Source organism: Etheostoma cragini, chromosome 21 (assembly GCF_013103735.1).
Source record: "Etheostoma cragini isolate CJK2018 chromosome 21, CSU_Ecrag_1.0, whole genome shotgun sequence".
Lineage (NCBI taxonomy): Eukaryota > Metazoa > Chordata > Actinopteri > Perciformes > Percidae > Etheostoma > Etheostoma cragini.
In genome coordinates this window covers 11,791,742-11,816,070 of record NC_048427.1, presented here as the reverse complement: position 1 = coordinate 11,816,070, position 24,329 = coordinate 11,791,742, and the positions used below count along the sequence as shown (strand labels likewise).

At 40.8% G+C, this 24,329-nt stretch overlaps 2 protein-coding genes across 3 annotated transcripts; one reads left to right on the top strand and one right to left on the bottom strand.

The window, feature by feature from the left end:
• Window positions 1–459: 459 nt before the first annotated feature.
• ift140 (intraflagellar transport 140 homolog (Chlamydomonas)) lies at window positions 460–23,760 on the top strand. 2 transcript variants are annotated; one of them, XM_034860374.1, is made up of 31 exons: window positions 460–622; window positions 1,138–1,301; window positions 1,446–1,667; window positions 1,973–2,094; window positions 2,231–2,361; window positions 2,632–2,807; window positions 2,882–2,973; window positions 3,049–3,155; window positions 3,375–3,517; window positions 3,655–3,858; window positions 4,000–4,072; window positions 4,532–4,623; window positions 4,777–4,904; window positions 5,327–5,444; window positions 5,582–5,703; window positions 5,791–5,926; window positions 6,168–6,299; window positions 6,503–6,538; window positions 6,924–7,159; window positions 18,203–18,380; window positions 18,940–19,130; window positions 19,256–19,351; window positions 19,463–19,595; window positions 19,800–19,943; window positions 20,138–20,266; window positions 20,488–20,670; window positions 20,770–20,973; window positions 21,092–21,304; window positions 22,454–22,620; window positions 22,741–22,882; window positions 23,003–23,760. In XM_034860374.1, exons 2-31 carry the CDS (start codon window positions 1,155–1,157, stop codon window positions 23,180–23,182), a joined length of 4,377 nt encoding a protein of 1,458 aa, XP_034716265.1. In that variant the 5' UTR covers window positions 460–622; window positions 1,138–1,154; the 3' UTR covers window positions 23,183–23,760. The 2 variants fall into 2 exon arrangements, with proteins under 2 accessions (XP_034716265.1, XP_034716266.1); XM_034860375.1 differs by lacking the exon at window positions 6,503–6,538.
• Window positions 9,604–16,383, bottom strand: tmem204 (transmembrane protein 204). The gene is made up of 3 exons (XM_034860376.1): window positions 16,104–16,383; window positions 15,125–15,280; window positions 9,604–10,859 (listed from the first exon to the last, which is right to left on the bottom strand). Exons 1-3 carry the CDS (start codon window positions 16,381–16,383, stop codon window positions 10,615–10,617), a joined length of 681 nt encoding a protein of 226 aa, XP_034716267.1. The 3' UTR covers window positions 9,604–10,614.
• Window positions 23,761–24,329: the final 569 nt, after the last annotated feature.

Here is a 24,329-nt window from a genome sequence, read left to right as displayed (position 1 = left end):
CTTAAGTGTTACTGCATGGTCTTATGCTGAATATCAATATTGGCTAATATAAAGCTTTATTTCAGAGCTCCATATTACACATCATACAGTATAAAATGTATTTAAAAAAACATACAAAATAATTCCATATTCGCCTATAGTATATACAGGCTATTCCAACAATGTATTAATCTAGAGGTGTATCTATGACAGCTTTTCAGAGGACTGACTAAGGCTACAATTATATGGTTCTCTGAATTGTCCAAAACACTGTTAACACTCTAAACATGCTTGTAGAGTGTTAACAGTGTAAGTTTAAATTAGTTTAAACTAAAATCTTTTTAAATTAACTGACAAGAAGCTGTGATAGCAACATCCGATAGCATATTATTTTGGGGCGGTTAGAATGCTCTGATTTTAACACGACTTTCTACAACAACTCGTTTTTGATCGTTTCTTTCCGTAACCCCTCCTCCTGTCCCGCCTTCGAAGTTGTCAGGGGCAACTGTAGGAGACGCTTTTTGCTCACACACAGGAGGCTACACAACAACACTCGAAGTGACGCTCAATGTTTAGCTAAATAAGTAATTAAGAGAAAACTAGCTAGTTTAATAGGCATTTATCTGAAGAAAACGACAGTGAGGTTGGTCTGCATATAGAACGCTGAACTACATTCTACGGTAGCGAGGACTAGCAATGAATGCTAACTTTGGCTTGCTTACCTAGCTTAGCTTCTGTCAGCAGCTAAAGCTAACTTAATCATTAGCTAATCACACAGCTAACGTTAATGGTAGTTGATAGTGCTAACTATTATGGCAAATCCATAGCTTAGTTAAACCGATGTTTATATCCACTCATAAGTGAACTAACGCTAACCAAGTCAAACAACGTTAACGTCACATTAACGCAGCTAAGTGAAATTAGTTTAACATTTGGAGTTATTGAATGTTATCTGAGGGTAAGTTCAAGAGCGAACTAGCTAGTGATTACCGAGCATTTAAAACACAAATTAGCAATACAGCAAAGTAGCTGGAAAATGGATAATAAGCTGCACAAGAAATACAAAAAAGTAAAACCCAAGAATACACAATGAATATCCATGTACAATATTGGAAGCGCCACTTAGCTCCCATTCCCTGTTTGTTTTCTCAAATCCAGAGAGGAGCTGTGGGGACATGGCGGTGTATTTTGACCACCGTATTGAGGCTCCTGAAAGCAGTGGTCTGCCCTTTCAGCTGACCTGGCACTCAGCTCTTCCTATACTGGCTGTGGCCTCAAGCAGCCCCACCACTGGTGGAAATGTAGACCTTTACCTGCAGCAGGTAAACACTTGGCTTTGCAGATTAACAAAAGAGAAAGAACAAAGAAAGACCCGTTTTTTTATATCTACTAATATCCCCTGTGTGGATATTATTAATAAAAGCATACTCAACAATATTTGTAACTTCATTCCTCACCATATGCAGGGAGAGTATGTGGAGAGCTGCCATTTAGAACGTCCTTACCAGCCCACAGTGCTGCGTTGGCATCCCACAAAGCCAGTGTTGGCACTAGGCTGGGAGAATGGAGAGGTAGTGCTGCTGACACACCCTGCTGGAGATCAAACAGTCCTCGCCAGCACACATGCAGCCTGCATTACACTGCTGGAGTGGAGTAGCTCTGGTAGCCGCTTGGTTACGGGTGATCAGGTGAGTGTATTGCAGTGACTCTTCTTGCATACCGTATGTGCATGTCTTGTAAACATATGTACCTATTCGTTCATAGCTGCTGGACATGCTGGTGGACCTGATTTTCATACATGATCAACATTCATTTTTCTGATAATACTTGGACAATGGTTGGATTACCAACATAGCATATTTGGCACAAGCCTTGGCAGGGTAATCAAGACATAAACTGGATAAATTATTTTGGCAGATGCAATCTGAAACCATTTAAATGTCACATTTCTTCTTATAGAACCACATTAATTATTGTGTGTATTTAATGACAGACTGGAGCGTTAGCAGTATGGAAGGTAGATGCTAGAGGGAGACTTCAAGGAAACCATCTTGTGAAGCATGAATACAACAAACCTCTAACTTGCTGCATCTTCAAACCAGCCTCGCCTGGGGAGTAAGTAAACAGGATGCAATGCTCAGAGTTAGTTATTCTTCTTGGCAGTAAGATCATATTTAAACATTGTGATATCACTATGTCCTCTTGATCTGAATGCTGCGTTGCTGATTGTAGAACCTAACTCATGTTGCAGCGATGTAGCAATGCTAGCCCGAGCATCAGTTAGTGGTGATGAGAGTGCTCTGGACATGTTCAGCTGGAAGGGAGCACCTCTCAAGATGGGCCCACAGGAGGGACTCGCATTCTACGTCAGCACTGCAGATGGTAAGAGTAAATTTTTCGTTGTGTTCAGTATTTCAAGTATATTGCTTTATTAAAGTAGTTTTGTACCACAGCGAGCATGTTTTCTTAAAACCACATTTTTCAATTCAAGAGAAAAACATCAAGCCGACTTTAGCAGTTTGTCCATATATTTTAGTTGTAAAAAAATACATCAAAGAGCATCGTTATTAATCTACAACCCATCAGATCTTGTTTGTGCTTTGAGGCAATGGTTATCTTATATCTTGTAAACCATGTGTACCTCGTATGTAGGTAAGGTCCACAGTGTGGATGAGCATTGTAGGACAACCCTACTTCTCAGTGTGGAGGGTGAAATCAAGAAACTGCTCTACCTTGAGAAAAGAGGGTTGCTTGCTGTGATCACAGATACCCTGATGTTGTCACAGTACACTCTTGGACCTGAAGGAGGAGCACAGGAAGTTATGAAGGTATACTAATGTCATCAGAGAGGATTTCTCTTCTCAAGATCAGTTTGGTTTGTGAACATGTTTCTTTGTGACAGGTTAAGTTAAGCAGCAAGACTGGGCAGAATGTAGACATTGTCTGGACAGAGAATGGCCTTCTCATCACAGCAACAGGGGAACAGGTTATCAGGTCAGTGTACACATACTGTTTGTACACATACACTGTACATTTCCATTTAAAACTTGAATGTGTTGTTTTTTTTAGGCTGTGGGACCTCGACGGAGATGACAACTATGTGTTGCCTCTCGACGAGACTCTGGGGTTTGAGAGAGGAGAGATGATGAACTGTGTCTCATACTGTGCTGGAAAAGGTAACTGCAAAATATATTTCCCATAGTGTGAACAGTATAACGTGCTGTTTTTTCTTCACATTCCTGTGGACTTGGTAGTTTCAAGATCTTTTATTTTATCACATTCTCAAACGTTGAGTAGACTGATTACACATGGACCTTCATTACCACAATGTGTTTCCACTTGTTGCGAACTTTGTGAAGCCTCATTGCTTTTCTATAATGTTGTGGCCTCCACAGAAATCTTGGCAGCTGGTACCAGCCATGGGCGCATAGCAATGTGGAAGATGGTGGTGCCGCCAGGCGGCAGCAGAGGGGATACTAAGGTCCAGTGGAAGCTACAGACACCCACAGAAATAGAAGGAAATGTCACTGAGCTACAGGTACTGTCTAGACTAGTTTTCTTTTTACAGAACACATGGATATAAGTTATGTGGAATTATATAATACAACAAATGTAAAAATAAAAACATATGTGTAGTATTTTACTTGGAAAGTTCACTCAGACCTTCCATTTCAGTGGGGCTCGAGTCTGAATCTGCTAGTGGCCAACAATTCGAACACGGTGCTGATCCTGTGTGAGCATGTGATGTCTGCCCACTTCAGCCAGCAGGTGGCAGCAGTGCAGCTCACCCCAACCCAGCTCAGCATCACTCAGTTCACCACAGGAGCGCACCTGGCTCTGCAGTCTGACATACACATTAAAGGAGTTTGCGTTACTAATGTGAGTGTGAAGTTGAGAAGTAGAAGAAGTGATATTTCTCTACAGAAAAGACTATGATACCTCTACAAAGGTTTTCCTATGAAGACAAGTACAAATGTAAATGATATCATGGTAACTGGATGCGTGTTGTCATACCAACAGGATTCTGTGACAGTCTGGAGTGGCAAGCAGGTCACTGTATATGAGCTTTCAGGGACAGTTCTTCGCAATACAGGTACACAACTTAAAAATTTGGTGTGTAACTTTTTGATATTAATGAACTTTGTTCAGCTTACAGTCAAGCCAGTGCTAAATGAGCTGCTACAGAGCGAATAGCTCCACTAAACACTCTCTGTATTTCTTAGTGTGGCTGTGTTTAGAAATTGTTGCTGTTCATTGATTTTTTGCGCGCAGGATCTCAAGTGTGTCCACTTTGGCACGATGACATAAGGCTTGTTTCATGTGGTTGCAACAACAGTGGTGTTGTCATTACTTAGAATTCCTCATGGGAGCGACAGAAACTACGCACTATAGCTTTAAGCGAAAGCCCACTGAACAGACCAAACAACATTTTATAGATGTGGAAAAAGAAACGACACTGTACTCCGTCTGCTGCCTCCATTTGCAAACTGTGCGTTTCTCCTCCATTTTTCTGAACTTTCTTTCTCCACCTACTTTCTTGCTGTTTTCCCAGGATCGTTTCCTTGTGACTCCCATATTGTAGCTGTACATTTGGAGAACCTCTACACTGTGGAACCCAACAGGGTCCAGATTCGCACGCAACAGGTCCGTTGTCTTAACCCCGAACTTACTCTCCAATATTCACTCAACACAGAGCTGGGTGTTTTACTGCTGAATTAGAATTGATTCTAAACACACAGGCAAGTGGTGTATGTCACTATAAATTGTTGAACCATCTTTTGTCTCTCTTTTCTTCAGGGCACAGTGAAGCAGCTGTTGAACTTTTCCAAGTCAGAGGGCAACCCTGTACTACTCAGTGTGTGTCAGTCTTACCTGGTGGTTGGCACAGACACAGCACACATTCAAGTCTTTGACCTCTCCAGAAGGTATAATGTTAATGTGGATGTTGGTTTCACTTCAATTCTGGCTTCCTTGAAATAAAAATAAATAGTAAAAACAAAGCCAGGGGTGCCTGGGTAGCTTACCTGATATATATACCCATGAATAGAGGTTTACTCCCTCATGCAGCAGCCGCAGGTTTGACTCTGCCTTGAAGGTACAGGTTACTGCTGCAGGTGGTGCATGTGGCCATTTGCTGCATGTCATACCCCCTCTCTCTCCCCCTTCATGTCTTTAGCTGTCCTAGAGAAGTAAAGGCCTCAAATGCCCCAAAATGATCTTTTAAATCTTTAAAAAAAAAGTGAAAGCCAGCAAACCGCCATGTATTGTAAATTTCTCTTTATTGACAATTTCTATGTCCAAATACTTGTTTCTCCAACGATGCTTGTTTTTCTACATGTCTTTATAGAGATGCCAAAGCTCACTGCAGTGCTAAGAACTTGGCTGACCAGATTGCTAATCTGGGAGCCCTGAGGTCAGTCAAATGTAATGCCAACGGCAGCCAAGTCAGCATCCTAATCTCTCAGGTGAATGGACATCACTTACTCTCTTCTTTTTATACATGTTTTCGAGATCTTAGACTTATATAAAATATGTCAGCATCTTAATATGTGACCATTTTATGTCATTATTTAACTGAGCTGTATGTAAATATTTCTCTCAGGTTAACGGGCGACCGGATCACAAAGTTTACTTTTACGACGTTGAGATGGACACAGTGACACACTTTGACTTCTTTGTTGGCAGACCGTCAAGTGGTATCTTACAGCCAGAAGAAAGTCAAAAGTAAGTGTATTTCTTAACTGTATTTGTATTCTACCTTTGTAGAATTCTCTCCGTTGGTTGTCTTATACTACATGTACTGTGTTTCAGGCATCAGTTTCAGGGGACAGAGCTCAGCAGTCGCTGCCCTGTATTTCAATTCTGGGATGAGAGTGAACCTCGTCTTTTTGTCTGTGAGACGGTGCCGATCAGCTCTGAATCCTTATCCGCTAGTTTCTTGGATGCGGTAAAGAATGCTTCTTAACATTGAGATAGTCCTGTACAGCTCTATGAGCAAAGCATGACGCATGCTGAAAGTTTTGACTAGAACTGGTACAACTGGTGCTAGAGTATGATTTGAATATTTTTGAGAACCAAAAAGACACATGATGATCTACGCATTTATCTTAGAGGATTGATGAGAAATGCAATAAATTCAAAGTCAATTTAAAGTAGTTTTGACAGTGTCTTGCCTTCCTTCTGCTCAGGTGGATGTGTTGGTAGTGACACTCTTCTGTACGCAGGAGCATGGGCTCCTCCTACAGGACTGCTACCCAAAATCTTCAGGCCTGCAGGCGCTTCTTGCTCTGGATGTGCCCTACTATTATTTCAGCTGCAAGGTGAGGACGGAGAACACTCTATTCTGCTTGTGTGTTGTTTCTTCGGGGGGGGGGGGGGGGGGGGGGGGGGGGGGTTGTCTCAAAGTTGCATGCTGGCTGTTTCAAATCTTGAGTTTTCTTTAACATATCCTTTGTTTTTTGATTGTTTGCACCATGTCTATTCTTATTTGGAACTGTGTTTGTTTGGTCTTACACACCCCCAGCTATTATTTCGGAGGGGGGGGGTCTTTTTACCAGAAGTAAGTGTCTGTCCCCTACACATGTTCAGAAAGCTTCAGTGTTCTTGACTCCCATCAACTGTGGCTGTATATGTCATGTGCTGCATTTAAGCTAAAAATTACAAGTATGGGCTCCAAGATCAGCAGCACATGTGCATCCCTGAAATCTCTAGATGTTACTGTGCTGTGTCCAGTTCCTTGTCTTGATGAATAGATTTGTTCTGTGATGCTTTATTGTTGTCTTACCGATTTCCAAAACCCACGTTGTCCCCAAGATTTAGCATTTCACTTTTTTTTTTACTAATAATGAGCGTACCTTACCTAACAGGCTGCATTTGTTTACTGGCTTTGAATCGCATGTTCAAATTTTAACACCATGTTTTTCTACCTGGCCACCCCTCCTCAGCCCGGTGAAAGAGACTCAGGATCAGCAGAGATTACAGCCACAACACCAGCACCTCCACAGCAGACCCAGCCATCAGCTGCCCAATTCCCCCATATGGTGTCCAGGCGAGCTCTCAGAGACTTTGTGGGGCTGGAGAACTGTGAGAAGGCCACCCGCGACGCCATGCTCAACTTTAGTTTCTACCTGACCATTGGCGATATGGACGAAGCCTTTAAGTCTATCAAGCTCATCAAGAGGTAAGGCATCAGTATGTGCATAAAGCAGCATCGCACGTGTCAACTCAAGAGAGGAGAAGTGCAGGATGGCATGCCCTTGTTTCATTGCTGTCATCACTTCTTCTAGCAGCCCTTTCCACAAGGGCTTTAGTTCAAAGGCTAAGGATATCATTGTTGCTACGATGGCCTTGAATCTTCTCAGAATGCTCAACAATGGTTTGCAGTGGGAGCGTTGCAACTAATACTTTGAGAATGTAGCGTTGTTGCCTCTTGCTGTACTTCACCCCTCATTTCATTCAGCACCTCTGACAACTTGGAGGAAAACCACCAAAGTCGGTTAGCCCTCAGTTTTTCTTTCAGTGTATCATATCATGCTATAATCAAATTAGATCTACTGATCATGACTTTTTTTAGTTCATGTAAGTACATGAAATAGTGATTTAAACATGGGACATGATTAAGGACTTTTTCTTCTTTGTCAGTGCTCAGGGAAGGAACTCTTCAATGTGTATATATACTGTATGTGACTGTTTCTGTTAGTGTGCGGGTGTGTTTGGAGGGGATGTATGTTTCTAAACATACTGTGACACACACACACACACACACACACACACACATACACACACACACACACACAAGGTCCCCCTGCCAGTTTTGTCCAAAAGGAGTGCCCTTTCCATTCTTGCAAACATTGAATCAGGTCACTAAAAGGATGTGCGTGTCTATTCCTGTGTGTGTGTGTGTGTGTGTGTGTGTGTGTGTGTGTGTGTGTGTGTGTGTGTGTGTGTGTGTGTGTGTGTGTGTTGGGGAATGTATATCTGATTTTAGCAAAGATGTGATATTATCTTTAGCAGAATACGTGATTCAGGGCACTTAGTTGGAATTCTGCTGTGTTGCTTTTGCACGTACAAATATAACATAAAAACAAACCAAAGGGAAAATAGCATATCCTACTGCCCGGATATTCCAGAGAGTTTAATAGGCATGATGACAGCTTTACTAAGTTCCTCATTGATGGCTATTTTTATTGCTGGTCATTTTCTTTTAAAGATTGGTATTGTGTTTGATTCCCACATATCTCCACCCACAGGAATATGCATTTCCGGCAGCAGTAACCTGTACCTTCTGGGACTTGTCTCTATGGTGCAGATATTTGAAATTAATAAAACTCTCATACATAAGTCAGAGTCTGGCTCCCGATCCAGGATTCCAGCTTATATTATCTAGTTGGTACACAGGGCTTTACTTAGCCTCATCCTCATATGTTTTGAATTAAGTAGAAAACATTATGACAGTTAGAATTCACTTTATCCAAAACAGATATGCTCAGTATAAATGTCACTCTTCCAGTGCAGCATGTCAGATACAGGTTGGAATGTCTTTATTCAGTCCAGACTCTGCTACTTCCTCTCATTCATTTTGTCCTTGACTTTAGGTGACATGCTGCAGGGTTATCTGCCCACATGCATGCAGTCTTCTCCTACTCTCTTTTTGCCACTGCATTTGCTATTTAAAAGCCATTTCCATCAGGAACAAAAACACTCAAGGAAGTGTTCAGGGGTGAAACAGACACTGATGGATAATGTTGTAGACATAATCATTGGCTGTGGTACATGTGGCCCTGATAATCTCAGTGTATACCATTTGTCAGGGGAAAGTATAAATGAAAATTTCACGGTTCTTTTTCGGTTATATAACAGTTTGTTATACTGTGCTATCGATCAAATGACAGTCCACATAGACGCCTAACAAAACATGAGGGTAAGCATGGAAGTTCAAGTTCATTCTTGAAAAAAAAAGGCTTTTTTTTTTTACCTTTCAACTATTTCTCACAGCCCTCTTCAGCAAAGATACATACGTCCACTTTTGAAATACGTTCTTTACATAAAACTGTAATTAGGTCATGTGATAACACCTGAGCAAATTCTGAGGGCTGCACCTGAACATTTGACTAGTCAGATACTGGTAGATTGGGTATGTTTTCAAATTTAGGATTTTTCTTTTTAAAACTATAGAGACCTTTTTAAGCTTAATAATAAAAGTACATTTTGTCAGCACATGCTTGCACTATACTGTAGTTATACTTTTTAATTGCACTGTATGTATCTTGCACAATATATCCCCGCTGTGATATAATGTAAAAAACTCTGGAACTTTGACTTTAGAAATTCATAGATATAATCATGAAGGTTTGCTAAAGGTTAATCTAAAACTAATTTTAGGTATATCTGTCATTTTAGAAAGGTTTTAATTAATGAAGTTCTGTGTCCATTTGTTGGGTGTGGTGTTGGACACCATAACAAGCAAAACAACAACAACAACCAATGTGTTTGAATATTTACCAGTACATTTATTGAATTGATATGAGATATTATTATTTAATGTGTCACTATGTTTGGCAATGGGGGAAACCTACAGGTGGCCTGGAGTTCTTTGCAGAAGTATTATAGTAATACTAGTACTAGTGATAGCACTGTTCTTTATACAACAACATTATATTAATTTAAGTATACAGTATGTACCACAAGCGAGCAGAGAAAGCATCGTGAAAAAATTATTGAAATGTGTTTTCAAAATGCAGTACATTGCCAAAACATTAGTAACTATCAGTTTAACAAGTACTGCTAAAAAAATTCACATACATTCATTGGCAAGTCATATGTCTTTTTATTTTCAGTTGTTCAAGTCGAAAAATAGGAATGTGGTTATTACTAATTAAAATAGAGTGAAAATATTTCCTCTTTACAATAGGTGCATTTATTTGATCAAAATATCACCTCATTGGATGTTTTAAAATAAAATATTGTCACTTATTTGGGTAAGCCCAACCAAAAAGGCAGAGTGACTGTTCTGCTTTTACCTTGTTAGTTTACTTACTTGCAACATAAATCCTTAATATTAATATGTATTATATTTGTAATAAGCTTAAAATGAATGAAAACAAATATGAGGTATTCTAGTGTTATGGGTTCAAAATCCCTTTATAATTTCCAATTTATAATTATGCAGGAGGCCATTTAATAAGTTCACAAATAACAAGACAGGTCAAGTTCCAGCTTGATCTTTGAATAAGCAGGATGTTTCTTATAAGACGGTCCTCGTCCAAATTCCATATTTAGCTATAACTCAGGTCACCCAAGCAGGAATAAATGAAATATCATACAGTTTTGAATATGTTTGGTACTTTAGGGCTGCTTTATACATACATTTTAGTTAATTCTGTGATTTTTGTGCACTTAGCAGCAAACGAAAAAAATTCTGATATCTTTGTTTATGGTGGGAGAAGTAGTAAAATATAAAATTTTACAAATGCAGGTACATATTAGTCCAGCTGTAGTAGAGCCACATAACTTCCCTCTTCTCTTGAATGTGACATAAGAGGCTCCTAGCTGAAGTAAAACATGAAAAGCTGAGAGCACAGTCTTGTCAGAGTTGTCTGTTGTCCTTTATTTGCTTGGCATATGAAGTCACTTGGCTCAACAAGGCGACTCCACATAGTCATTGTCCAGGCTTGGGTGGAAAGGTGATGTCAGTGAGCGACTGATGATTATAACTCGAGGTGCAAGGCAGTCATCGCGGCGATGTAAAATGTTCCAGATGAGCATGGCCGCAGCCATTGTGGCCAGCAGGCAAGCAGCTATGTCCAAGTAGCAGGAGTAGGACAAGTGTGTGTAGGGCCCGATCCTGTAGAAGGTCACAAGTCCAATCACAAGCACGAAACCTGTTCATGAGCACAGAGAGAGAAGTGTTCAGTCAGTGAAAATGCACCGCCATTCTCACGTAGCAACATCTAAAAACTGGTCACAGAAAAAGAAAATGTTCTTTAGGCAGAGCAAGGAGAAAGAGCTCTTCTGAAGAATAGTTTCTTTTCTGTGACTATGTATTTATTGTAATATTTCTACCTTAGTATTTCTATGGTATTCACACTTTAAAGTTACAATAAAAAAGAAGAGTGCGTGGCAAGTGATCTTCTTTTTGGAATCCCACATGCTCCCTGTAGCATTGTATTTCACAGTTCAGCGGGAGCTCTGTGTGCGGCCTTTGAATTTGGAAATCTGTTTCCTCCTAGGAAGAACTTCTAAGATCTCGAGATCAAAGTTCTCAATAGTGTAAAAATATCTGAGCATGAATTTATGTGCAGAAAAGCCTTTGAGATGTTTTATCTTCTCTTTTCTTTGATTCACATCAAGTCACGCAATGAGCAACGCCTGTTTGCATGTGAAGGTCGAAAGCCACAACCTTTAAATCCATGCTGTTTCTTTGATCTCAACTTTGTTTTATCAACGTTATCTGTGGAAAGTTTGTTATCATATCCATACCACACAGCTTTCCTCATTCTATAGCCGCTGTTTAAGTATCCCTCCATCAATCCCTCATTTACAGCATTGGAGTGTAGTCTGTAGACACAAGAATACATGTCTGCAAACTTGCCTCATCCACAGTGGTATAAATACAGTTACCAAAAATAATCACTGGAAATATGGATGTTGGTGCTTTAGGATATGAATCAGTTCATTTCCTGAAGAAGTCAGCGGCACCAAGGGAGGAGTTCATTTATATTTCTTTCCCTACCAATACAGTAAGACGTAATGTCATTGTTTTAAGTGAGGATGTGGATAATTGTGTCTGTGTATCATTGCGTGTCTACCACCATGTGTACATAAGAGTGCTTGCTCAATCTGTTCATGTTTAACCTGTCTGGCTCCTTATCCAAGAAAATGAATAATCTCCTGTCCAGGTTTCAGTCAGGGTGGGCTGTGTGAACCTCTTTTTTTGGCACAGACTTATCTTTCAAACTTCCTTCCCCTTTTTCCTCTTTCCATCCTTCCTTCCTTCCCTATTCTCCACGCCTTCTTAGTTAGCTTCTAGGTTAATATATTTGCTGGACATTTGACATGCTGTGTCACAGAGTAAGTCTTATCTTAAGGTCAGCACTTGGAAATTCATTTTGCTGGTTTGTTTTTTTTCCAAATAGTTATGTCTTGGTTTACTCTTAAAGGGCACATAATTGATAAGTGACTAGCCTGCCTGGATGTCTTGCTCAAACCTTTGTTCCTCCCTTATTAACAGGAATCTCTCTCTGAGCCACAGATTTCTGGGAAAAGTTTGACTCCTTCCTGAGCCACATTTAACCGATGAGCCCCACGGTTGGAAACCCTTCAAAATCAACAGAAATGATAATGTGCATCTCAGAGGGACATGGCCCATGGTCATGACTTTTGACCTGTTAGAGCTTTGTACATTCAGAAAACACATTGCAGAGTTGTGTCCGAGGGTGATACGACTAATCCTGTGCTTTCAGCCTGGGCCTGCCAAAACCGCTGAGATATCAATGAATGGAACTGGATATTGTTATCCCACAGTCTGCTTGCAATAGCTGAGCATTTTGGCACGTCTGAAAATGAAAACATTCCTCAGAAAGAGTTTGATGGGTAAAAATATCTCCATTCATTGAAGCCCATTAACTGATTCTGTGGGGGAGGTCTAAAGTAGGAATAGGGAATGGATTACTGAATGGTAAACTGTCTGTAGTGGAAAAATGAGGCCCCTCGAATGAATTTAGTGAAGGCAAGCCATTATTAATGAATTTTTGCAGCGTTTTTTATTTTCGAAGACAGCTAACTGGCTTATATTTCTGACGAATCTGACAATTATTTTCTCTATTTACTAGGGCTGCAACGAACAATTATTTTTCATTTACGATTAATCTGTTGATTATTTTCTCGATTAATGGCTAACTTGTTTGGTCTACAAAATGGTGAAAAAAGTCGATCAGTGTTTTATATAGCACAATATGACATCCTCAAATTTCTTGTTTTGTCCACGATTCAAAGCTATTTAGTTTACTGTGATAGAGGAGTAAAGAAAAGAAAAATTTCTTTTTCATAAACAACTACTCAAACCGAATAATCCATTATCAAAATGGTTGGCGATTAATTGATTAATCTTCACAGCTCTACTATTTATCAATTCATTCAATAGTAAAATATTTTCCCATTAAATTCCCTGAAACCATCAAATCATATTGCTTGTTTTTATGACCAGCAGTCTAAATCCCCAAAGTATTGAGTTTACTGTCGGACAAAGTAGAAAATTGGTCTAGTAAATGGCTGTTGAATATAAATTGTTTTGTCTATTCCTGCTTAGGTTCAAATTCTATTAAAACACTGAAATGATGAAAAAATGTCAAATATATTGAAAAACAACATTGAAAAGCATAAAAAACACAATAGCTTCACACATTTTACTAATATTGTATACATATTAATTGTAATTGTATCTGTTAAACTCTTAATTGCTCTTAATATTCTCCAGTCCTGAGTAACTGTTTTTCATTGGAAGCATCCCAGTTGCCAAGATACATGTCAGCTTATGACGCAGGAGCTTTGTTGGCCATATATGGTAAGAAAAGAGAGTAAAGTTGAAAGATGCCATTTTTAGAGAGCATTACTATATTTAGATGTCAGGGAAATCGATGTGGACTTTGTATTTCTTTTTAAACTTTGTCATTATTGTTACTACATATTGTTACTACTAAGGCATTTGCGGACATTGTCTCATTGGTCATCATTGACCATATTCTTAAAACTGCTATACATTTCCAGCAGCCATGTTGGGGATAACAATTTATGTTTATACTGCCATAGTCTTTATTAATCATGCTGTGGTGAGATGAGTTCCTGGTCACTGATGTTTGGCTGCTGGTGTTGGAAAATATTGGAAAATACTGTAATGTTGGGTGGGTGTCAATCCTCTCGCCAAGGTCTCAGAAGATAAAAGCCCTCATCCCTGCAGCGATGTGTGCAAAGACGCCAACGATGACTCATGGACATTTTGTAAACACAGACACAAAAGCTGGACTATCTTATCTAGGTAGAGGCAATCCCCACCCTGGTGTTGTATGTACCACAGGACATTTCTGTACCAAAACACACTATAAACACACAATCACAACACACATACACAGACCTGCATGCTTGCACAAATCCCTCCTGCCAGTGCACACACAAACACACGGTCCCTGTCGAAACTGTCTTTCCCGTGGATTCCCCCTCCCCTCTTTTCCCTTCTTTAGCTCTGGGGTTTGCATAACAGGTAGTCACAGACATTTCCTTGTCCTGAGCAGGGATATCCTGGCGCCCGACAGTCGCTCCCTGGCTCTCTGCATCTCTGGCCCATGGACTCTGTACTGGGACTAAATTTAGAACCAGCGCAGACCCCCTTTATGCTGCTCTGCCACAATGATACCACCAACCGACTAAGCCACTGCACACAACACAACACAGTTCCTTTGTAGGGGCACTGCTACAAGCCATACCAGGCAGTTCTTGATGTAGCACAGTGGGATAGGTGCTGGTTGTGAAGGAGTGGGTTTGTTACCATGACTACACTTAATTATGTTCTTTGCTAATTTAACCATAGGATGGCCCTCTTTCTGTTTTCTGGTTTCCTAGTTTCTCATTTAGTTTGGGTGGTCTGTTGTTTTATTAAATCAGAAACACTGTGATTTCAGCAAACCATGGTTAAATTAAAAAGATGATGAGTAGTAGTACAGTAGGATCAAATATTGTCATAGCTTCCACTACTGTGCACTTATCACATTTCACGGAGATTGCCATGGATTTGGACTTACATTTAGTAAAAAATGTAGTCGAGCAGCCGTTTTCCAAAAATCCATTGTTATTTGAAACTGCGTAAAGAGGTGTGCTTCATTTTGCTGTATCCCTGCAGTATTTGGCCCCAGACCCTGATCTTCAGTGCAGGAGAGTCAGCCAGGCTAGCTCCCCCTGTGATTTTATCCCCTGTCTTTGGCACGCTGTCAGAGAGCATGTGAACTTTGCCCTGCAGCATCTGGTTTTCTTTTTCGGTGTGATGTGATGTGCATAATTTGTTGGATAGAAGGATACTTCAAAAAAGAGGTGCTTCTCTGAGGCTTGTCTTTCTGCTGATGCTAACAAAAAAAGTTTTAGAAACACCTGTACTTACTAGCTAGCTGGAAGAGCGCAGCAATGGCCTCCTCCCACCACTGGGATTCCTGTGTGATAAAGGGCAGCTCCATCAGGCCTAGAAGGAAGATCAGCTGACCAGCAGTCAGGGCCACCGTCGCCATCAGGTTACACGCCCGCATCATGTCAAACTGCACTTGAGGGACCAGAAGAAGAGCTTTGTCATTTTTCCTGCACTGTGATCTAAATGCCTAGGTTAAGTCTTCAAGGTCTTGATCTTAAAGGGGAATATGGTATCCATTTGTAGCAAGCTGACATTGACACAAACCAGATTTATAATGAATGGAGAGGCGCGTCTTTGTCTAATATTAGTACGCATTGGGCCTATTGTGCTTAGGAAAGTTGGCTAGAATTTACTTGAATTAAAATTTCTCAATGGAGCTTAATTTAGTAAAGCAGGTAAATCCAGATCAACACTGATTCTCATCCAGATAGCATTTATATGTTTAAACCATATCAGCAACATGATTGACCAACAAAAAGAAAAAAATGAATTGCATACTACAAATTATTGGCCAGCTGCCATGTGCTACTGTCAACACTAATACATCAGACTGCTATTGACCTAAAGCAAAGCACTTGGGTTGTATTTATTGATGGTGTACATAACAAGTTGATCTGTTAAGATTTGAGATAAAGTTACCATCTCTGTCACCAAATCAGAAGCTGCTGAAAATAGAATGTATTTCTTTATTAACTCACAGTTCACATTAAAAAATGACTACTTATAGTATAAACTGATACCGGTCACAAAAATACCCCTAGTACTGCGTTTGTTGCTTTTGAGAACTATTACATCTGGGACATACCAATCAATCAGTCAACCAGTCTGAAAGAGATAGGACACTTTGAAGTTTTCAATTTGAAGGCAAATATTCTTGTTTTTTTATTCTTTACAAAGCATGCATAAATAACATTGTTATGTTGCACTTTAAATCCAAACTACCATAAAAACTTACATCTGACAGTGCTGCGGGATTCTTGGTAGCCTGCATAGTCAGAGCCCCATCCCAGACCTTCGCAGTGCCTCTGTGTCCCATGCCCCCTTCTCCCAGCCTGGAGATCATCGCGGCCCCTTTCCCCACCATTGGGGCACATTCTCCATAGTCCTACACTGCGCTTGCGTCCGTCCTCCAGGGCCTGCAAGACCCAGCTGGGGGTGAAGGCTGCAACATTATTTAGGACCAGGGATAGCAGGGCTACTGCCACCGCTGCCGCCACTAGCCTCTGCACGGCCATGCGACGCCTGGCGCCCGCCACCTCTCCCCCTTCCTCGTGTCCCTCCACCGACCCCTGATCCTCTGCAGAGTCTTGCCCGCTCCCTGGCCTCTCCTCTTGGGCAGCAGCACCCACAGTGCTTTGGGCCCCCTGGCTCCTCTCCACCTCCTCCGCCACCACCACCCCCACCACCACCTCCTCCTCCAGCTGTTAGCGAGTGCTGTCCCAGCTCACGCAGAGGTGGAATTGTCAAGAGTGTTGTCTTGAGGCTTAGCTAAAGGACATCTCCATTCATCCTCATTCAGGAGTTGGTTGTCGTTGCAGCAGAGCCTCAGCCCTCCTCCTCAGACAGCACTTCGGGTACGCGGGGATTAATCCAACTGGCACCTAGGTCCATTCCCCTGGCTCTGGCTGGCTGCAGCTTGACTCTTGGATCTTGGTCCTTGCTTGCTTTTCTTTCTCTTCTCCTTTTCCTTCTTCAGTGCGTTGCTTATTGCACTGGTCTGACTCCTGTTTGTGCAGCTGGCTTCTCTGTGTAGGCAACAGATTATTTTGTTTGTTTTTTCCTTGTCTTTCCTTTCAGCAACTTCACATTGCCTCTTGGAAGAGTACAGATGCAAATAAGCATAGATTCTCAGGAAAGTGTTGCTCGGCGCTGACAACTCAGTGGCTTTACTGAGGCTTACCAAGACTGTCTCTCAACCCACTGTCTAACTGGAACAAGATGTCCTTTAACCCACCTCCTTCTGCTTCTTTCTGTATTTCCCTCTCTCTCTCTACCGCTCTCTCTCTCTCTCTCTCTCTCTATCGCTCTCTCTCTCTCTCTTTCTCTCACTGTTTCTTTGCAAATCCGCGAGGTCAGAGTTTAAATGTGGGGGAGTTGCTGTTCGTCATAATCCAAGACATCAGTTTGGAACTGTATAGCATTAATAACAGGTTTAAAACAGACCGCTCCCTCCTTCATGATCACTTTAAATGTGTATGTGTGTCTTTGTGTTTTTGTGAGAGTGTCCAAAAGACCCCCTCTTAGACGTCACTGTTGTGTATTCTTTTGTCTGGAGCCCAGGGGGCGTTTGCTATAGTCCTCTCTCTCGTGTGCAACAAGCATATTGGCCGCCACAGTCAGCCAGCAACAGGATGTGTTTCCTGAGGGGAAAAGAGGATGGGAAGAGAGGCCAAATGTAGACCTGTTCCTTCTCTTGTCTTTCCTTTTCTGGCTCTCTAGATCTTGCCGCCCTGTGTGCAGCTAGCTCTATTTTTCTCAGCAAGCATCTCACATTTCATTGTCAGGGTTGGTTTTCTGTGACCATATAGAGAAAGATTTTGGCTACTGCTCTTGCTTTCTTTTTCTTCACTCGACCTCCATTCCCCCACTTCTAGCAGGGCCTCTAAAGATTTGGGGTATTTCCTGTTGCCTAACTAATAAACAGCCCACATCTGTATCAGTTAAAGCAAGGAGGAGGGAGGTGGACAAAAATAGAGACCAGATGGCTGTGGAATCTTAAATTTGGAATTGAAGCAGAAGGGGGTAGAGGGGCTGATTCACATCAGTGACCGAGTTAGAAAAGCTTGCCTCTTGCTTTGGGTTAAAGTACTGCATACATTCTTGTATCTCTATGCTTATATCACTGCTTGTGGGCAGGGTTTGTTTTAATGATAAATATTGAAACAATACTTCAGTACTCGATGTCAAGCCAGCGAGGGTTTAGGACTTAAAGTACAGACCTAAGCTAAACTGTAAATAATTGTGTGTAACTGTATTCCCTGTTGAATAATAAAATACCAATGCAGTGAGCTACGCATTGCCCTTGCAAACAATCCATTTCTCTTTTCTCTGTAGTAAAGCGGTATGGGAAAACATGGCACGGATGTGTGTGAAAACCCGCCGGCTGGATGTGGCACGTGTGTGCCTTGGGAATATGGGAAATGCCAGGGCAGCAAAAGCCCTGAAGGAGGCCGAGGCTGAGCCTGAACCAGAAGCCCAAGTGGCTATGTTGGCCATTCAGCTCGGCATGCTGGTAAGAGATTCAAGCAGTGTAAATGACCGATGGGAGATGCCTCACTCACAATTAAGCTAATATAAATTAGTGGCATGTGCCCATTTATCTCAGCCCTATTTATGGAGTAAATTTTTATTTATTTAATCACGTTTGGCCATTTTTTTCATTTTACCTTACAGCTTTTGTAATTTAAAATATGACATAGACTGTTTAGTTAATAACGTACTATATTTTAATTTCTTCAGCCATTCTATTCAGTCATAATTTATGCATACATACATTCAAAAACGGAGGGAAAACCCTGGAAAAGATGGACGATGCAATAGAGAACATACTATAAGACAGTGAAAGCAGAAACGCCATCCTCTCAGTCCAGATCATAAAATCTATCCAGAGGATAATTTTTCTGTTCTTCATAAATAATCCCCAAAACTTTAGTCCAACATACTGCCACGTCCTTACGCTACAAATAACACATCCTTTTTTTAGGCCTAGGCAGTGCACTACACAAAGACTACGGGACTTTCTGGACCAAAAGCATTTATCTTTCAATCTTCTTTTTCCTGTCCTTCAATAGGAAGATGCAGAAAAGTTGTACAAGTGCTGTCAACGTTATGACCTGCTGAACAATTTCTACCAGGCTTCTGGCCAATGGCAGCAAGCTTTGGAAACAGCAGAGAACCATGATCGCATCCATCTGCGCACCACCTACTACAATTATGCCAAATACCTGGAGTCCATCGGCGACAAGACCCTGGCCCTCACATAGTGAGACAGAATCTGTTGTTTTGTGTCAATGATATTGTAGTTTGGAATTTAAGTATTTGTGTCTTTCTATGTAAGGGCAAATTTACCATGGAAACAAAGTGTGATTGTCAGCCCTGTTGTTACAGTTATGAGCATTCAGACACACACAGGGTTGAAGTGCCCAGAATGCTCCAGGATGACACGTCGTCTCTAGAGATCTATGTTAACAAAATGAAAGACAAGTAAGTCCAGAGTTTCTCTTGATGGTTAAAACCTTGTCATTTGAAGAGCATATTACATTTTTTGCATACTATATGCATTTAAAAATCAGCCCTATCATCTTCTCTATTCAGGAACATTTATAAGTGGTGGGCCCAGTACTTGGAAAGCCAGTCAGACATGGATTCAGCGCTGCGGTTTTATGAATTAGCCCAGGATTACCTCTCCCTGGTTCGAGTCCACTGCTACATGGGGAACATTCAGAAGGTGACTTAGTTTAAATTGTCAAGTAATATTTTAATGAAAGAAATAGCAGGATAAGCTGGATAAATTGGCTTTATTTCAGATATAGATGTTAATTGTTTTGAAGTGAGTCCACAGTGATTTGTATTGCAGTAATAAACATGCAGTAATAACAATGATATAGTGAGCTGTCCATAAATGTGAGAATGTATTTATTTATTATACCAGGCATCTGAGATAGCCAATGACACAGGTGACAGGGCAGCGTCATACCACCTGGCTAGACACTATGAGGGCCATGATGATATCAAACAGGCTGTCCACTTCTACACACGAGCTCAGGCCTACAACAATGCCATACGACTTTGTAAGGTAAAGCGTTTGTATGTGTATTTCTCTGCCTATTCTTACTGACACTCAGGTATTTATGTATTCATATATTAATACATTTATTTATCATGGTATTCGTTGGTGAAAATGCTTAACATGTTTGCTCATTCATTGTTGTTGCTGTGCTCCAGTCTTTCTCTCAGTGGGTTGTTGACATGTGTGTCGTGTCTAAACAGGAGAATGGTCTGGATGACCAGCTGATGAACCTGGCTCTGCTGAGTAATGCTGAGGACATGATGGAGGCTGCCTGTTACTATGAGGAGAAAGGCACCCACATGGACCGAGCGGTCGCACTGTTTCACAAGGTCCCTCACAAATTTCAATTATACATGAACAAGTTCATATAGTAAAACCTTTTTTAAATTACAGTGAACAAATGTCTGCTGTTTTTGGAATGACTGAGGTTACATTCAGATTGATGTCTCCTAAATCATTCCCCGAGGGGGCAGTATTGAGCCAAATATGTAAAGCCAGGGGGAAATTATACAGCTGTATGTTTTTCTTCTTCTTATTCTCTCCACTGTAGGCTGGTTACGTCTCCAAAGCTCTAGAATTGGCCTTTGCCACCCAGCAGTTTTCTGCACTTCAGCTGATCGCTGAGGATCTCAATGAGTTCTCTGACCCAGCCCTACTGGCACGCTGCTCTGACTTCTTTATCACACATTCCCAGTATGAGAAGGCTGTGGAGTTACTGGTAGCAGCCAAGAAGGTATCTGTTTGTGACACATAATCACCCATAGATGAAAATATTAGTTCACATGTGCTTACTCGAGTTTATGTGTGTCTTTTCATTTGTCTATGAACAAAGTACCATCAAGCCTTGGAGTTGTGTGTGACCCAGAGCTTAACCATCACAGAGGAGCTGGCAGAGAGAATGACAGTAACTGATTCAAAAGAGTTGTCTGAAGATGCACGAAAGGAACTGTTGGAGAGGATAGCGGACTGCTGCATGCGTCAAGGCAATTACCACCTGGCCACCAAGAAATACACACAGGCGGGCAACAAGCCCAAGGTAATACTGTGGTGTGTAGTAAACACTCTGTCATGAAGTCATGTGCACAAATAATTGCACACGCAAGTTAAAATATGACCGTAATAATGTTTGAATGTGTCTTTTTTTTTTTAAACAGGCCATGAGGGCCCTGCTAAAGTCAGGAGACACAGAGAAAATAGTATTCTTTGCCAATGTTTGTCGTCAGAAGGAGCTTTTCATCATGGCCGCAAACTACCTCCAGTCTCTGGACTGGCGGAAAAATCCAGAGATCTTGAAGACAATCATTGGTTTCTACACTAAAGGCAGGGCACCGGACCTGCTGGCTGGCTTTTATGAAGCCTGTGCTCAGGTAGAGCAAAACCTTATGCGATAGGGTGACCAGACGTCCCCGGCTTCTGGGGACAGTCCACGGTTTTTGTTGACCTGTCCCCGGCTGGATCTGTCCCCGGAAATGTCCCAGGTTTTCACTGCGATTGACAGACCCGAAATTGGAATGAACGAAAGAAAACATTGACCAAACGTAGCCCATAGTCGCACACCCTACACACAGGCTCAAGACAGCCAGAGCCAGCGCTGCTCAGAGCTCAGAGATGTTTTAGAAAAAACGTATTTTAGGATGCTAAAATAACATATTATTTACATGAAGTCTGGTGGATTTCGCGGACTTTTTATGTTTTAAAAAAGGATCTTAATCTTTAACAGAAAGGTCGACCTCCTTAGCAATCCTTTCCATAATGTTGTCAGCAATTAGAATATTAATCTCAGTCTGTCAGTAACAAACGAGCACTTTTATAAACGTAAATACAAGCTGGACAATTATCCTATTAACTTGCACTGTAGCTTGTTTCTCTGCAGCCGACTGCAGCGATCTCGTTTAATACTGCATCAATGTCAAAGGAAAATCTTTCCTCAATAGTTTTTATTGTATCCGATACTCAATGAGCTGTTGCAGAAACAAGCCTGGAGCAATAAAGAAAAAGCTGTCAGATAGATGTAGTTCAGTAAACATTACAACATTCCTCTCTGAGGTGTAGTGGAGGACAAGTATGAAGTAGGGGTGATTCTAGGATCAGGCCCTAATGAGAACAGCTCTAGGTCTAGTGTCCCCGTTTTTAAGTTTTACAAAAATAAAAACAGGATGTGTTAAGGAGGTATATATGCTTCTGAGCTGAAAATGTGCCCGGATTTTGTCTGAGAAATCTGGTCACCTTATCATACAAGATATCCTTCCATTTCATGATGTTTATTATTGGTACTTGTCTGGTTATGAAATGACAATAAGCATTTTAAAAGAAGTCTGTTATTAAATTTAGGGCTGTGGTTTTAAATAACAACAAGCATGTTCAGTAGGATCAATGTTTCCTTAGAAAATGAAGTTATTAGGTTATTCTGTGTCTGGTTCTTATAGTTGTAACTTGAATAGAGAATAATTCAGGCAAAATACTTATTTATCAAATAACACAGTGTATGCTTGCTGCTCTTGTTTACCATTGTTAAGGTTGAGATTGATGACTACCAGAACTATGAAAAGGCCCTAGATGCTTTGACTGAGGCGGTCAAGTGCCTCTCAAAAGCAAAGGACTCTTCAACTGGACGACAGGAAGTAAGACTGGCTGACCTGCAGCATAGAGTCATACTTATCAAGAAATTTGTCCATGCACGCAGGTAAGAATTCAACTCATAATTGTTCTTAATAAGTACCTTATTTTTCTTCTGAACAGACATTTGTGTTGGACATTTGTCTGGCTTTGATCGTCATCTGATGTTTTGAGCTTTTGTCTGCAGGTTGTATATGGAGGATGCCGATGAGGCGGTGCGGTTATGTGAAGCTCTGCTGGAGGAGCCGGAGTTGGACCCTGCTGTCAGGATTGGAGATGCATTTGGTTTTCTGGTGGAGCACCACTGTCAGCAAGGCAACTTCCAAGTGGTGACTATCATTTTTGTCTAGCTTTTTTTATTACGTGAAATTATAAAATATCGGCATCCTGACAAAGAAAGTGTTCTTTACTAAGATTTACTGCTCTCTTTTCCATCATTTTTTTCCCAGGCCTACCGTAAGCTGGAGGAGCTTCAAAAGATTTTGCCATCACAGAACATCAGGTACTATGTTAGCCAAGCCAGCCTAGCGTCCCTGCAAAAAGAGATGGGTGTACCCATGGATCGTGGTGACAACAGTCAAGCTGTGAAGGAGGAGGATGAAGTGGAGGAGGACTTAAATGTATCTTAAATCGATCTTATCGATGATTTGTTTTATTTTGTTAAACAATAGAATATATTTTTGTATATATTTGGATTCTTCATTCATGTGTAGAAAGAATCCACATATTCAAGCGCATAAATATGCAAGAGTCTGAACTTTCTCAGACCGGGAACGACTGTGCAGTTAGCGTCAGTTAGCAACACAAATTTCATTGATAAAATGTGCGCAGTAATTGCATGTAATATAAGGCACTTGATTATTACGTGCATGGACGAGCACTGTGACGCGAAGACAGAAGAGATGGGGCAGGGAGAGTGCTACAACATGACGCATGAGGTTGTTTAAAATCTTCCATACTCATTGAGACAGGATGTCTCCTACCTCAAAAACCAATATTTTGACCGGCAATACATCAGAGTACAAATTTCCAGTGTGACTGAAGACCAAATGTAGGAATCGCCACTAGAGGCTCTAATTTTAGAGCTTTCATATATTTATGGCCATGTTCACATAGATGTAAACAGTCTTTCAATCTAATGCAGTGGTAGTACGTACAGACACACACTATACCTACTAAATTCTACTGAATCTTCACCATTTTTTTTTTCAAAAAGTCCAACACAAATAACATGTATGAACTGTAAAAGAATGTTTATTTATTTAAAGCAGCTCTTGTATTCTACCTTCAACCCTGGATTAATTTTACAACTGCAGAATTGATGAATACAGATTATCGCCTTTGAGCTGAATTTTATATCTTATTTGGCTTTGAATGTGCTGTTTATTATAGATGTATCCCCAGACTTGATTATGTGGTTTACATGCATTTGTTACAATGTATTTTTTATTCAATTAATGTATTAATTGTAAGTATCCTCTCAGTGTCAAAAGTCATATCTCTGTAAAGCATTTTTCAGATATTTTTGATAACTTGTGAGTCGATTTTTACAGAGCACATGTGAATCAATGTGTTTTACATTACAATGCATTGTTCCTATACATTGCAAAATTCCTCTATTAAACCTTTTTCAGTTAAATCGCACTGTGTGGCCTGGAAGGTTTATTGGTAGTGGTATTCATATTCACAGGCCTGTAATTGACTAAACCGACTGGTGAAGCTGGTAAAGATTTAAGCCTGTTACACCATGGTCAGACAATATCCATTATTTTACCA